The sequence below is a fragment of the Callorhinus ursinus genome, unplaced genomic scaffold (genome assembly GCF_003265705.2).
Source record: "Callorhinus ursinus isolate GAN/ISIS: 27379988/994484 unplaced genomic scaffold, GSC_fseal_2.0 scaffold25, whole genome shotgun sequence".
Classification (NCBI taxonomy): domain Eukaryota; kingdom Metazoa; phylum Chordata; class Mammalia; order Carnivora; family Otariidae; genus Callorhinus; species Callorhinus ursinus.
Window position 1 is genome coordinate 15579167 of NW_027397087.1, and position 16235 is coordinate 15595401.

At 36.3% G+C, this 16235-nt stretch overlaps 1 protein-coding gene across 9 annotated transcripts in view; it reads left to right on the forward strand.

Annotated features, from left to right (window-relative positions):
• The window catches only part of GALK2 (galactokinase 2), a 132945-nt gene that overhangs the window by 15176 nt on the left and 101534 nt on the right, over nucleotides 1-16235 (forward strand). For 3 of the 9 annotated variants that reach the window (XM_025883675.2, XM_025883674.2, XM_025883676.2), the window contains exons 2-4: nucleotides 2745-2833; nucleotides 4835-4958; nucleotides 14934-15024. The exons of 1 other annotated variant lie outside the window; for it this stretch is intronic. In XM_025883675.2, coding sequence (XP_025739460.1) covers nucleotides 2745-2833; nucleotides 4835-4958; nucleotides 14934-15024 — 304 coding nt within the window. Of the gene's footprint in view, nucleotides 1-1980; nucleotides 2118-2744; nucleotides 2834-4834; nucleotides 4959-7154; nucleotides 7175-14933; nucleotides 15025-16235 lie in introns of those variants that run through there. 5 more of the 9 variants (XM_073876968.1, XM_073876969.1, XM_073876971.1 and 2 more) reach the window with 5 other exon arrangements.

Below are 16235 nucleotides of genomic sequence, written 5' to 3' on the forward strand. Positions count from 1 at the left end.
CACCAATAAATGCTTCTTTAAAAACAAACAAACAAACAAGCACGCTCTTTTTTTTTTTTTTTTTTTTTTAAGTAGGCTCCATCCTGGGCATGGAGACCGGCAAGGGGCTTGAACTCAATGACCCTGAGATCAAGACCTGAGCTGATCAAGAGTCATATGCTTAACCAACTGAGTCACCCAGGCACCCCTTAAAATTTTTTGGTTATTTTGAAATAACTTCACACTTACATAAAAGTCAAATATAATAAAAAAAATTACTGTGTACTCTTATCCCAGATTCTTCAACTGGTAACATTTTAGCATATTTGCTTTATCACTTTCTCTATGTTTTATATATATATATATATATATATATATATATAAATTTATAGATGTGTTCTTTATGATTTAATATATGATCAATATTTGTGACTATTCCATGCATTCTTAAGTTATATTTCCCATTAACAGAGTATAATGTTAAATATATGTACATACCCATAATCTACTTTATCAGTTTTGTTGTTTGAGTCTTTCTTTTCTTCCCTTTGTCTACCTGATCTGTTTTTATACTGAGAAAGGTATCTTATAGTCTCTTATTGTTAGTGTATTCCTATGTATTTCCTTACATTGCCTATAGTTTTTGCCTTATAAAAGTGGTTGTAGTTTCATTTGGGGGCATTTCTTAAACTATTACCTTCATTTTGTTTTTTCTTTTTTTAAAGATTTTATTTATTTATTTGAGAGAGATAGAATGAGAGATAGCACGAGAGGGAAGAGGGTCAGAGGGAGAAGCAGACTCCCTGCTGAGCAGGGAGCCCGATGCGGGACTCGATCCTGGGACTCCAGGATCATGACCTGAGCCGAAGGCAGTCGCTTAACCAACTGAGCCACCCAGGCGCCCTATTACCTTCATTTTGAATTGCAGCCCTCAGCATTAAGAATTTTCCTTGTATGCTCTTTGGCACACATTCTACGATTTCTGATATCAGGATTACTACCTCTGTTTTCTTATTGTTTCCTAAACTCTGCCACCCAGATTATCTTTTTTTGAGAATTTGCATTAATGGACACAGAGACTTATTCAGATAGTATGGGACATTGGAGCTGTTAAATCTTGTAGAGTTGAGGCCAGAGTGTCATGAAAACCAAAGGTATGGAGGAACAGAAACCAAGATGCTCACAGAGGCAACTGAAATGTGAACAGCATTGAGCAAAGAGAAGTAGAGATGGTGTCTTTGGGGGGAATGACAGAATGAGACATGAAAAGAGAACCAAAGACACTAATATACACAGTTTCTGATGACTGTCCAATTCTTAGGAGACCATCTTGAAAAACTTCCAAAGATATTCAATGTATCTTTCTATCATCGTAATAAATTTCCTTTTTTCCTTGAGCTATTTTTGGTGTGATTTTCTGTTTCTTACAATGAATTAATCTTTAAGATCAGTCAATTAATGAGTGTCTTGAATATAGTAGGCTTTAAAAGATATTTATTGTCCTGATGTTATTATTCAGATACTCTATGATGTGGGACTATAAAATGGGGGGTATTCATAGAAGTGCCTTGAGATGATTTAACAGTATGAAATTATTAAATCTATTTTAAGAATTTTGGATCTAGAAGGGGCCTATAAGGAGTATCTAGTCAAATTCTCTAATTTCACAGAAGAGAGGCTAAGGGAAAATGATTTGCCCCATTGAAATTAGAACTGTGGTCTCCTGATACCCACTCTAGTTTTCATTTGACTACTTGTACTGGGTTGAATAGTGCCTCCCCACCCACACCCCATTCATGTCCACCTGGAACCTCAGAATGTGACCTCATTTGGACCAGCATCTTTATGTACTTATGTAATCAAGTTAAGATGAGTCATAGTGAATGACGGTGGGCTCTAATCTGATAAGACTGGTGTCCTTATAAGAAGGAAAAACAGAGACACAGAGACACATGGGGAGAATTCTGTGTGGTAATAGAGGCAAAATTTGGATTGATGCAGTGATAATCCAAGGAATGCCAAGGACTGATGGCTACGACCCAAAACTAAAAAGAGGCAGGGAGGGATTCTCCCCTCCAGATCTCAGAGGTGCATGGCCCTACCAACACTCTGCTTTTGGACTTCTAGCCTCTAGAACGGTGAGAATTTCTGTTATTTTAAGCCACCCAGTTTATAGTATTTTATTATGGTAGGCCTAGGAAACTGAAATACTACCACATACTATTTCTTTTGGTATAAAGAGATTCTTCTCTGAATATCATTGAGAATTATACAGAAAGTTGTATTCTTTACAATTGAAAGAGTTTTTCCTGTTGAGTACAGTGGTCTTTTTTACTCTTCTGTGTGCTTAGATATACTCTTATGTCACCTAGGAAGTTACTGTATTGTCATATCCTAGGATTTTCAAAGAAATATGTCAGTAAAAAATTTTTGCTTTTCTTTTTAGAGATAGTTAATGGTGGTAGGTATATGAAATATGTTTGTGTATGTGTATCTTATGGATTTTTCTGTTATACAGATATTCTTTTTCTTTTTTTTTTTTAATTTTATTTATTTATTTGACAGAGAGACAGTGAGAGAGGGAACACAAGCAGAGGGAGTGGGAGAGGGAGAAGCAGGCTTCCCGTGGAGCAGGGAGCCCAATGTGGGTCTCGATCCCAGGACCCTGGGATCATGACCTGAGCCAAAGGCAGATGCTTAACAACTGACCCACCCAGGCGCCCCTGTTATACAGATATTCTGAAGTATTCTACTCTTGCTTTCAGATTGCTGAAGCTAAAGGAGATGTTTAACTCTAAGTTTGGATCCATTCCCAAGTTTTATGTTCGAGCACCAGGAAGAGTCAACATAATAGGTATTGCAAAAGTTCCTTCTCTTAATTTTTTCCTCCTTTGGTAAGATCTAAATTTTTACTAATACACTTTTTTTTCTTAACATTTACCAAGAGAACTGAAAAAAGAGAGTATTTCACATGTATCTACTATAGCAAGTTAAGCTTTTGCATAAGGAACACGCTATATTTTCATTTTTCCCAATCCATGTGATTAATGTTAATTTTGTCCATTTATTTAAAAAATTTGTTGAAAACTCGTTGTTAATATTGTTTTCATGAGAGATGAGAAGATTTTTTTTTTGTGCAGCAGATTAAATTTTTAGATTGTGGTGAATAATCTTGATGGTTTTACATTTACTCATTGGATTAGAAGAATACTGGGAAGCCCTTTTAAAAGTGTGGTGACCTGAAGAATGAGTAGGTTCTATCAAGAGGAAATGGTATGGGGAACTGAGGAAAAACTAGGAGTCAAGGGAGAATTAAAAAGAAAACTTTCTATAATGGAAAATGTAAACATACAAAAAAGTTGTTGGAATAATATAATGAAGTCCCATGTACCCAACATCTAGCTTCAGTTTTTATCAACTCAGGCAACTTATTTTATTTTGAAGCAAATAATGGAGGATTTAAAAAAAAAAGAGATGTTTGAGCATGGTTAAATGACAGAAGGAGGGGGAATGGAGTAAAGATAGTGGAGAGAGAGATTATACATAACTGAGAAGAGAGGAACTGATGGAGCAGATTTCCTGAGAAGTCAAGAGAGGCTGGTATCTAGGGCATCAGAAGAGGGCCACTTTGACTCTTTTCAACAGCCGGCAAGGAAAAAAAAGTGATGCAGGTTCATGTAGATAAATGTATAACTTTCTACCTGTGAACCACTGTTTTACTTTTTTTATTGTTATGTTAATCACCATACATTACATCATTAATGAACCACTGTTTTATATTAGTGTCTTTTTTGAAGGAAGTTGGTGAGAAAGACAGCTTTGAAAACCACTTCTCCATCTGTCATTGTCAATCCATAAAACCCCTTATCATTTCATTTTAAAGGACACATCAGCATAGAAGAAAAGACTTACTACCTGTAATAATATGTAGAATAATAATCATTTAAAGACATAATCGTAATTATGCAGCTGAGTTGTCTCCCATTCATTTTGTGTTTCTTAGCTGGGCAGTGTTTGCCATAGGAACAATCAGGCATGAAAACCTGTCCTGGGGAAATATAAATGAGCTTGCTTATTGTGCTTATTTCTTTCTTGAATTGTTATTTTGTATTTAAATCTTATGAATAGCAACCTTGAGTTTAAATAGCAACTTGGAGAAAGTATTATGGTATAATAGGAAATAAAATTCCTGCTGATGATTCATAGAGGAATTAGAATGCATAGAAGGGAATAGTTTGCTTCCCATATTTGCTTATTACATATAAAATAGTGCAGATTAGAATTTTTTCTTTCTAGCTTCTTTTTCTTTATCCTAGCTATGTCTAGCACACTCAGCACAACTTATCAATGCCAGTCTAATTTGTTAGGCATTTAGTTAGGCCACAAATATAAATGAAGTCCTCAACTTCGTGGGCACATTGGCTTAATAAGGAAGAGAGTGAGGTTCACATAATGTTAATAGAAGGCAGAGTGTGCTAAAGGCTTCAATTGTTCATATTTAAGAAGGTAATATGAAAGAGCAAGAGAGAAAGGAGATATTACTTTTTTTGATACTTCATATAACTAGTCACAAAAAATATTTGAAGATCACTATGAATTAGAAAGTAGAAAAAAACTTGTGAAGATTTAAAGAAATCTAAAAATTAACAGAAACTAATTAATATACTTATTCTAGCAGAAGTTTCTGGCTCAGATGTCTGGGAGAATAAGAGAACTGAATCATTTCCTGTGCAGAGTATTTTTATTTTCTGCTAAAACCTGGCTTGTGGTCAAGTTCTTCCTGTATGTCAACCTACTTGAGTTTCTCTTGTTTCATATGCTAGCAATATTAAAAATTCTTTCTCTTTTTCTCTAGGAGAACATATAGATTATTGTGGATATTCTGTTCTTCCTATGGCTGTAGAACAAGATATGTTAATAGCTGTGGAACCTGTGAAAACACAAACTCTTCAACTAGCCAACACAAATCCCTTGTACCCGTGAGTATTTAGGATTGCTACTGTGTGTAATGGTGTGTATATGTGTATGGTGTATGTGTGTGTGTATGTGTGTATGACTATTCTTATCCAAATGAACTCTTTAGAAGAAATCAAATTTGTAATAAATCACTGAATTTATTGAAAATCTATATCTGACTTCCAAAAGAGTCTAAGGCTACTTTTTAATATTTGTTCCTTTTTGTTCTTGCACTCATTCATTTGAAGACTTACCATGTGTCTGACATTATTTTAGATACTGGGCCATACAAAAATGAAGATAACTCTGTCCTTGTCCAGAAGGTATTTATCATCTGTTCAGGTAGCTGTCTTCAGCAAAGTCAGCGGTGGCGCCTTTCTTATCTTACTAGGGCACCCTCTAATTCTCTCATCATAACATCTTATCACGCTGTGTTACAATTACTTGCTTACTTGCCTGTATTCCCCCAGTAGATTGTAAACTCTGTACCTTCAGGTACTGTAGCCTCTCCAATGCTGTGAGGCTCAGTGTCAAACTTCGAGTCTGGTGCATAATAGATACCAGTTTCTAGTAACGTATGCTTTATCAAGTCAAGGACATACTTTTTTGTTTCCTGTTGTTTTTGAATTCTTAGTTTGCTAAGATTAAAAGAAATTTATTAATCTGTTAATTAAATTTTATTTTATGTCTATTCAGTTTTGAAGAACAGTTTAAAAAATATGAATTACACGGATGGATTTTCTAATGTTGAACTGTTTTTGCATTCCTGGGATGAGTCCTACTTGCTTATAGTATAGTATGATAGACTTCATTTGCTAATTACAAAAAGAGATTTGGGCATATGATTGGCACCTTTTATTTTTGGCTTATTGTTCATTGGCTAGTTTGCCTGCAGTAATGTTTGTTCATTCAGGATATATTTTTTGTGTGCCTTTAATAAGGTACAATACCAGGCTGTGCAAAATACAGAAATTTCTGACTTCTATATTGAATCCTTTAAAGAAAACTTTACAATGTCTCAAACACATTTTTTTGTTTGTGGTCAAAACATGTTTTTTTTTAAGTAAATTTTTAAAAAATTCACATATAGGGTGCCTGGGTGGCTCAGATGGTTGAGCGTCTGCCTTTGGCTCAGGTCATGATCCCGGGGTCCTGGGATCGAGTCCCACATTGGGCTCCCTGCTGGGTGGGGAGCCTGCTTCTCCCTCTGCCTCTGCCTCTCTCTCTGACTCTCATGAATAAATAAATAAAACATTTAAAAAAAAACATTTAAAAAAAATTCACATATAATGTGTTATTTTTTTCAGGGGTACAAGTCTGTGATTCATCAGTCTTACACAATTCACAGCACTCACCATACCACATCCCCTCCCCAATGTCCATCCCCCAGCCACCCCGTCCCTCCCACCCCCCTCCACTCCAGCAACCCTGTTTGTTTCCTGAGATTAAGAGTCTCTTATGGTTTGTCACCCTCTCTGGTTTCATCTTGTTTCATTTTTCCCTCCCTTCCCTATGATCCTCTGTCTTGTTTCTCAAATTCCTCATATCAGTGAGATCATATGATACTTGTCTTTCTTGGATTGATTTATTTCACTTAGCATAATACCCTCTAGTTCATCCACATTGTTGCAAATGGCAAGATTTCATTTTTTTGATGGGTGCATAATATTCCTGTGTGTGTGTGTGTGTGTGTGTGTGTGTGTGTGTGTGTGTGTGTATACCACATCTTCTTTATCCATTCATCTGTTGATGTACATCTAGGCTCTTTCCATAGTTTGGCTATTGTAGACATTGCTGCTATAAACATTGGGATCACTACATTTGTGTCTTTGGGGTAAATACCCAGTAGTGCAATTGCTGGGTCATAGGGTAGCTCTATTTTCAACTTTTTGAGGAACCTCCATAGTGTTTTCCAGAGTGGCTGCACCAGCTTGCATTCCCACCAACAGTGTAGGAGGGTTCCCCTTTCTCCCCATCCTTGCCAACATCTGTCATCAAACACAATTTTGTGTCATTATTTGTAAAAATTTAAAATTGGCTACATAATAATTTGTCATATTGATTTATTCAAATTCACTTAACCACACCATCATGAATGTATGGTTTCAGTTTCATTTTTTCACAAAAGCAGAGACGGAGACAGACTTGAATGAAGGTAGAGTATTTAGGATATGATCCCCAGCTGTGGTACTGAAACAACATGGAGAATGATTTAGGGAAGCAGAGATGAATTACTAATGTAGGTAGCGCCTGCTGTAGGTAAGGGGCTTCATTCTACCAGGACTCCTAGGAAGTATGCAGCATGAATTGTCCACATGTAGTGTAGCATTCATTGCATGAGATACTATAATTTATCTACTCACCATTGATGGGCATTTAGATCATTTCTAGCTTTTGGCTATTATGAATAATGGTGTCGTGGATATTTATAGACATATCTATGTATGGACATGTATTTCATTTTTCTTGGGTAAATATCTAGGACTATCTGGTTTACCTTTTTAAGAACTTTCCTGACTGTTTTCCAAAATGGTTGTACCATTTTTCATTCCTGCCACCAGTGTATGAGAGTTCCATTTGCTCTACATTTTTGCTAACATGTCTTTTTAAATTTTAGCCACTCTCATAAATGTGTACTAGTACCACATTGTGGTTTTTTATTTTAATTTCTCTAACTAATGATGTTGAACATCTTTTCATGTATTTGTCACCTAGATATCTTCTTTGTTGAAGGGCCTGTTCAAATCTTTTGCCCATTTTTAAGCAGGGTTTTCATCTATTATTGACCTATAAGATTTTCTTTTATTTTTTTATTTTTAAGATTTTATTTATTTATTTGAGAGAAAGAGAGAGATAGAGAAACAGCGTGAGAGGGGAGAGGGTCAGAGGGAGAAGCAGGCTCCCCACCGAGCTGGGAGCCCGATGTGGGACTTGATCCCAGGACTCTGGGATCATGACCTGAGCCGAAGGCAGTCGCTTAACCAACTGAGCCACCCAGGCGCCCATGATTTTCTTTTATGTTGTAGATACAAGTCCTTTGTTAGATTAATGTTTTGCAGATATTTTCATCCAGTCTGTGACTCGGATTTTCATTTTTTTTTTACCATGTCTTTTGAAGAAGAATAATTTTTAATTTTGATCAAGTCCAATTTATTGATTTCTTTCATGGTTTTTAGTTTTTTAAAAAAGATTTAGTTAATTTATTTGATATAGAGAGAGTGAGAGAGAGAGCACAAGTGGAGGGGGAGGGGTAAAGGGAGAGGGAGAAGGCTCCCTGCTGAGCAGGGAGCCCCAGTGGAGCTTGATCCCAGGACCCTGGGATCGTGACCTGAGCTGAAGGCAGATGCTTAACCGATTGAGCCACCCAGGTACCCCTTATGGTTTATAGTTTTTGACTTTTTAAGAAACCTTTGCCAAACCCAAGGCACTAAAAGTTTTTCCAGTGTTTTCTTCTAGAAATTTTGTAATTTTAGCACTTATATTTAGGTCTATGATCCAGTTTGAATTAATTTTTATATGTGGCATGAAATAAGGGTTGAGGTTTATTTTTTTTTTGCTCATAGCTATCCAGTTCTTTCCTACCATTTGTTGGAAAGATCTTTTCCCATTGAATTATCTTGACAAACTTTGTTGAAAAGCAGGTGGCAATAAATGTCTATTTCTGGACTCTGTTTATTGAGGTATTTTATTTGTCTGTCTTTTTAAATAAGATTTATTTCTTTATTAAAGAGAGAACGAGAGCACGTGCATGAGCAGCAGGAGGGTCAGAGGGAGAGGGAGAGAATCTCAAGCAGACTTCCTGCTGAGTGCTGAGCTCCACTCAGGGCTCAATGTCATGACCCTGTGATCATAACCTGAGCTGAAATCAAGAGTCAGACACTTAACCGACTGAACCACCCAGGCACCCCATGTATCTGTTTATCTTTATGCCAATATCACACTATCTGAAAACCATAGCTTTTTAAAAATTTTTAATTTTTTTATTTGAGTACAGTTGATATACAATGTTACATTAGTTTTAGGTGTACAACATAGTGATTCCATTTCTCTATACCTTATGTTATGCTCACAAGTGTTGCTACTGTCTGTCACCATACAATGCTATTACAGTATCATTGACTATATACCCTATGCTGTGCCTTTTATTCCAGTGACTTATTCATTCCATAACTGGAAGCCTATATCTCCCTCTCTCCTTCATCCATTTTGCCCATCCCCCCACTCCCTTCCTTCTGGCAACCATCAGTTTGTTCTCTGTATTTATAGATCTGATTCTGCTTTTTGTTTGTTTGTTTATTCCATTTGTTTTATTTTTTAGATCCCACATATGAGTGAAATCATATGGTCTTTGTCTTTCTCAGTCTGACTTATTTCATTTATCATAATACCTTCTGTGTCCACCCATGTTGCACACATGGCAAGATCTCATCTGTTTTATGGCTGAGTAATATTCTGTTGTAAAAATACTACATTTTCCTTATCCATTGATCTATCATTGGACACTTAGGTCGCTGTCATATCTTGACTATTGTAAATAGTGCTGCAATAAAACATAAGGGTGCATATATCTTTTTGAATTAGTGTTTTCATTTTCTTTGAGTAAATACCTAGTAGTGGAATTTCTGCATTGTATGATGTTTCTATGTTTAATTTTTTGATTTTTTAATTTACTCTTTTCCCCAGCTGTACCAATTTATTTTCCCACCAACAGTGCATGAGCTGTACCAATTTATTTTCCCACCAACAATGAATCCCCAACAGTGGATGGAGATACAAGCAAGGAACTCAGGGCCTAGTGCCTCCAGAGACCTTACTTCAGGGTCCCCCGTCTCCCCACCAGCCTCAGGGAATGGCTCTGTCTAGGTAAGGCCACCAGTGTGGGAGGAGCCAGCAGCCTCAAAGTCATTCCAGGATTGAGAGATGAGGTTCACTCTATCTATAGGTCTTTTTGTGGCCCCTGGTGGGCTGACCCCAGGCCAGCAGATGTGGATGTGGTTGGGAAGGTGTAAGGAGAAGTGCTATCGTGGTGATATGACAAGGACATCGAGCTAAGCCAAGAAGGAGCAGCAGCAAGTAAGTGGGAAAAGAGTGTCCTTGGCAGAGTGCACCTGCAAAAGCCCTGATGCAAGAGGGTTCCTTTTTCTCCACATCCTGACCTTTTGATTCTAGCCATTCTGATAGGTGTGAGGTGATACTCCATTGTGGTTTTGATTTGCATTTCCCTGAGGATTAGTGATGTTGATCATCTTTTCATGTGTCTGTTGGCCATCTATATGTCTATTCACATCCTCTCCCCATTTTTTAATTGGATTGTTTGGGTTTTTTGGTGTTGAGTTGTATAATTTCTTTATATATTTTGGATATTAACCCTTTATCAGATACATCATTTGCAGATATGTTTCCCCATTCAGTAGGTTGCCTTTTTGTTTTGTTCATGGTTTCCTTTGCTGTGCAAAAGCTATTTATTTTGATATAGTCCCAATAGTTTATTTTTGTTTTTGTTTCTCTTGCCTGAGGAGACCTATCTAGAAAAATGTTGCTACCGCTGATGTAAAAAAAATTACTGCCTGTGTTCTCTTATGGATTTTGTGGTTTCAGATTTCACATTTAGGTTTTTAATCCATTTTGAATTTATTTTTGTGCATGGTGTTAGAAGTGGTCCAGTTTCATTCTTTTGCATGTAGTTATCCAGTTTCCCCAGCACCATTCATTGATGACACTGTCTTTTCCCCATGGTATATTCTTGCCTCCTTTGTCATAGATCAATTGACAGTATATGTGTGGGTTTAATTCTGGGCTCTCTACTCCATTCCATTGATCTATGTGTCTGTCTTTGTGCCAGTACCATACTGTTTTGATTACTACAGATTTGTAGTATATCTTGAAATCTGGAATTGTGATACCTCCAGCTTTGTTTTTCTTTCTCAAGATTGCTTTGAGTATTTGGGATCTTTTGTGGTTCCATACAAATTTTAGGATTATTTGTTCTAGTTCTGTGAAAAATGCTTTTGGTTTTTTGATAGGGTTTGCATTGAGTTTATAGATTGCTTTGGGTAGTATGGACATTTTATCAGTATTAATTCCTCCAATCCATGAGGATAGGATATCTTTCCATATGTTTGTATTGTCTTCAGTTTCTTTCATCAGTGGTTTATAGTTCAGAGTATAGGTCTTTCACCTCCCTGGTTAAGTTTATTCCTAGGTATTTTATTCTTTTCAGTGCAATTGTAAATGGAATTGTTTTCTTACTTTCTGCTACTTTATTATTAGTGTATAGAAGTGTTACCAATTTTGTATCCTGCAACTTTATTGAATTCATTTATTACTTCTAATAGTTTTTTGATGGAGTCTTTAGGGTTTTCTATATATAGCATCATGTCATCTGCAAATAGTGACAGTTTGACTTCTTCCTTACCAATATGGATGCCTCTTATTTCTTTTTTCTTGTCTGATTGCTGATAGGATTTTCAGTGCTATGTTGAATAAAAGTGGGGATAGTGGACATCCTTGTCTTGTTCCTGATCTTAAAGAGCTCTCAGTTTTTCACTATTGAGTATGGTGTTAGCTATGGGTTTTTCATTTATAGCCTTTATGATGTTGAGGTATGTTCCCTCAAACCCACTTTGTTGAGAGTTGTTATCACGAACAGATGTTGAATTTTGTCAGATGCTTTTTTCTACATCTATTGAGTTGATCATATGATTTTTATCCTTTGATTTGTTGATGTGGTGTATGACGTTGATTTGCAAGTATTGAACCATCTTCCATCCCCAGAATAAATCCTATTTGATTGTGGTGAATGATCCTTTTTTTTTAAATTTAAATTCAATTAGCCAACCTATAGTTCATCATTAGTTTCAGATGTAGAGTTCAACAATTCATCAGTTTCATGTAACACCCAGTGTATAACATCACGTGCCCTCCTTAATGCCCATCACCCAATTACCCCATCCCCCCCCCCAAACTCCCCTCCAGCAATCCTTACTTTGTTTCCTATAGTTAAGAGTCTCATGGTTTGTCTCCCTCTGTGATTTCTTTCCATTCTGTTTTCCCTCCCTTCCGCTATGATCCTCTGTGGTGTTTCTTATATTCCACATATGAGTGAAACCATAATTGTCTTTCTCTGATTGACTTATTTTCCTCAGCATAATACCCTCCAGTTCCATCCATGTTGATGTAAATGGTAAATATTCATCCTTTCTGATGGCTGAGTAATATTCTATTGTGTACACACACACACACACACCACATCTTCTTTATCCATCCGTCAATGGACATCTCAGCTCTTTCCATAGTTTGGCTATTGTGGATATCCTTTTAATGTATTGGTGAATGTGGTTTGCTATTGAAAACTGTAGCTTTATAAGAAGTCCTGGAATCAGGTTGTGTAAGTCCTCTAAGATTGTTTGTCTTTTTCAAATTCATTTTGGCTACTCTACTTTGCATTTCCTTTTTAATTTTAGAATCAGCTACTCAACTTCTATGAAAGAGCATGCTGGGATTTTTATTGGGGTTGTACTGAGTGTAGGATTGATTTGGGAAGAACTGACATCTTAACAATATTTACTCCTCCAATCCATGAACAGGGTATATCTGTCCATTTATTTAGGTCTTCTTCAGTTTTTCTCAGAAATAGTTTGTTGTTTTAAGATATCTGTCTTGTACATTTTTTCTCCAACTTTTCTCTAAGTATTTATTTTTTAATGATATTGTTATTATAAATGATCTAGCCCAGTGCCTGGCACACACAGGGTTGACACTGGGCAAATGTTTGTTGGAAGAACAGGTGAATCAATGAATAAAATATGTAGGTGGAAATTACCAATATAAAAGTCATAATTGCTCATTTTCAGGACTTTTTTCCTAGCATTCTGCAACATGGATGCAAGAGTGGAGAAAGCAGATGGGTGATACAATGTAGGATTTGGTGGGAAAATGTGTGCCTGTTTTTGAATCTTAGAAAATGGTAGGAAGGAGAGGCAAGACAGGGATGCTAGAAAGAACAGACATGAATTAACTAATCAAAGGGAAGTTTTTTCTATGACATATTTAAGCTATGTTTCTAATTTGTAGGAAATAGCACTTTTCAGCATTTTCTTTGATATTTCTCATGTAGCTTTCTGCATCTGTACAAATTTCCTCCTCTACTTTGTTCAATATACCACCACCCCTGACTGCTTCCTGGTTTTCTTTTCTTTGTGGTAACTTTCAAGATCTTTTCTTTAGCTAGGAACAGAACCTGATCAGTTTTGCTAACATAATTTTATCTGCTTTCCAAATTCTGTGACCTCTTGTTGACTGTGAGCAATATATTTTAATTTCTGTAGATGACAGTAAAATGCTTGTGAGCTGGAGTCATACTGTGTGTGTTCTTGGAGAGTCACTAAACCACTCTGAGCCTCCGGGAAAACCTCCCCTCTTCACTCTAATATGCTGATTATAGAGATGATGCCCTCTTGGTCTCATATCCCGTTCCATATTATACATCATCATGTGACAGTAGTGTGTGATCATAATTTGTGTTCATGTTGTCTCAGCTAGCTTATGAAAAGATAAGCCCTTTGCCTTTTACCTTTTTATTCCTATGAATACCTTGCATACTTAAATATTTTTCTTAGGACATACTGTGTCCATGTTATTGAATTAAGATAATGCATGGAGGGCACCTACTACAGTGACTGGCATATAATAGGTATTTAGTAAACTATGTGAAGAGCATTCAGTCAATATGGGGAATGTTGCTTATTTCTTCACTTTTTAATTGACCCCCTCCTCCTCCATTTCTCATATTTTGCCCTTTGCCTGATTTAGAAACCTATTTATCTATTTTTCATTTTGAGATAATTTTTGACTTACAAAGAACTCACAAAAATAATACAAAGAATTCCCACACATCAACTGATATGTTCTCAGTTCATGATATCAAGGAGACACATGATGTCCTTTATTGTTAATTTTGATTATTTGGTTAAGGTGATGTCTGCCAGATTTCTTTGCCATAAAGTTACCATTTTTTTCCCTTTGCAATAAGTATCTGATAGGGAAATATTTTGAGTCTATGTAAATATTTTGTTTCTTATCAAAATTTTACTCCCTAACTTTAGTATCCATTGATGATTCTTTCCTGAAACAATTATCATGGAGTTTGCCACATAGTGATTTCCATCATTTCTACCTTTTTTTTTTTTTTAAAGATTTTATTTATTTGACAGAGAGAGACACAGCAAGAGAGGGAACACAAGCAGAGAGAGTGGGAGAGGGAGAGGGAGAAGCAGGCTTCCCGCCGAGCAGGGAACCCAATGTGGGGCTCAAGAAGCTGGGCTCATGACCTGAGCCGAAGGCAGACGCCTAACCATCTGAGCCACCCAGGCGCCCTCTACTTCTTCTATTATTTGACATTTTACTCTAACTAAGGAAGAGGTTTTCCTTCTCCTTCATTTAGGTAGTTTTTTTGTTTGTTAATTTATATCAGTATAGATTCATGGTATCTTATTCAACGAGTTATGATCCATTAGAATCATCATTATTTGTTTTGTTTTTTCCATCTTCTTAAACCATGCAGATGGTAAAATTGGATGGGTGGCAAAGAGTGTGGGGAGAGAAGGCTTTGAGTACTGTTACAGTTAGAGGTATGTCAAACAGCAAACCCCAAGGATAAGCATTTATGTGGTTTATATCAGCTTAACAAGGATCATCATGAAATAAAAAGTGGTGTAGATTATGCTGAAATATATTTGTTCCTTTCTATTTCAGGAAATAAAAAGGGTCATTCGGAAGTAGTTTAATTGTTAAGGTCACTACAACTTCCCTTATCTTTTAAGCATGTGGGCATGTTTGTTGTTTTTGGGTAAACTATGAAGTACATTGATGAAAATAAATGGAGAATGAAATTTCAGTATCACTCTCATGGCACAAGGTGGCAGCAGTCAGCCATTGATTTTGCAGCCATGGGTTTTTACAGCCTCTAGACTTAAATTAATAGTGTCTTGTTTTTGCAGGGACTTCAGTACTAGTGCTAATAATATTCAGATTGACAAAACCAAGCCTCTGTGGCACAACTATTTCCTATGTGGATTTAAAGGAATTCAGGTAAATCAGTTTATAAAGCAACTACTAGCTGGTGAACTTATAATGTGTATTATATATCAAGATTTATTTTATTTACAATGTATTTTTTGTCACATTTCAATGCTAACTCATGTTCCTATTCTGTATTGCTAATTTACATATTAGTGGTGTTCAGAGGGGGCAGTAGTGGCTGTTCATAAATCAGTTGCATCTGACGAAAATCTTTCTCTTTTTAAAATCTTTGTTCAAATTTTCTTTTCTTTTTTTTATTTAAAGATTTTATTTATTTATTTGACAGAGAGAGAGACAGCGAGAGAGGGAACACAAGCAAGGGGAGTGGGAGAGGGAGAAGCAGTTTTCCTGTGGAGCAGGGAGCCTGATGCGGGGCTCGATCCCAGGACCCTGGGATCATGACCTGAGCTGAAGGCAGTCGCTTATCTCACTGAGCCACCCAGGTGCCCCTGTTCAAATTTTCTTTTGAAGGATACAGTCTAGTAATATATTTGTTCTAATCATATGTAGGTATATACTGTAATAGGATTTGGTCAGAAGCCCTAGGTTTGAATTCGAGCTCTACTTAGCTGTTAATTCAACCTCTTTGTTAGGTTTGTTATCTGTATCATGATGTCTTTCCTATCCAGCAAAGAGTTGTTACAAGGATTACACAGTGCTTGACACATAGTAAGCATTCAATAAATAAACAACTAGTATTGTTATTACCACTTCAGATGGGGTTAAAAAAAAGATGTAGTGAAGTTTATTAGAATAAGTAGTTTCCTTAGAAACACTGAATAATTATCGGGAACATCTCTAATGTCATGGGCAAGAATAAGATAATGAAATATTTCTGCTTTTTCTCCAGATTAAAAAAGTATAAGGACAAAAAGAAAATTTATTTGCTAAATCAGTTTGATTTGTTAAAATCCATGTTTTAGAGAGCTTGTGTTCCTTACTGTCTGGTGATCCTATCTGAAGCTTTGTCACAAGTAGCCTAGGACTCAGTGACATATCCATTCCAGGAAAGCATCACATTTATTTCTGATGTGTAGTCCTGTACTCGAATTATGGTGGTTCTGGTCTTAGAGTTCCTGCATTAATTTCTTCTCTCCCTTCCTTCATCTTTTCTTTTCTTTTTTTCCTTTTTCTTTTCTTTTCCTTTCTTTTCCTTCCTTCCTTCCTCCCTCCCTTTCTTTCTTTCTTTCTTTCTTTCTTTCTTTCTTTCTTTCTTTCTT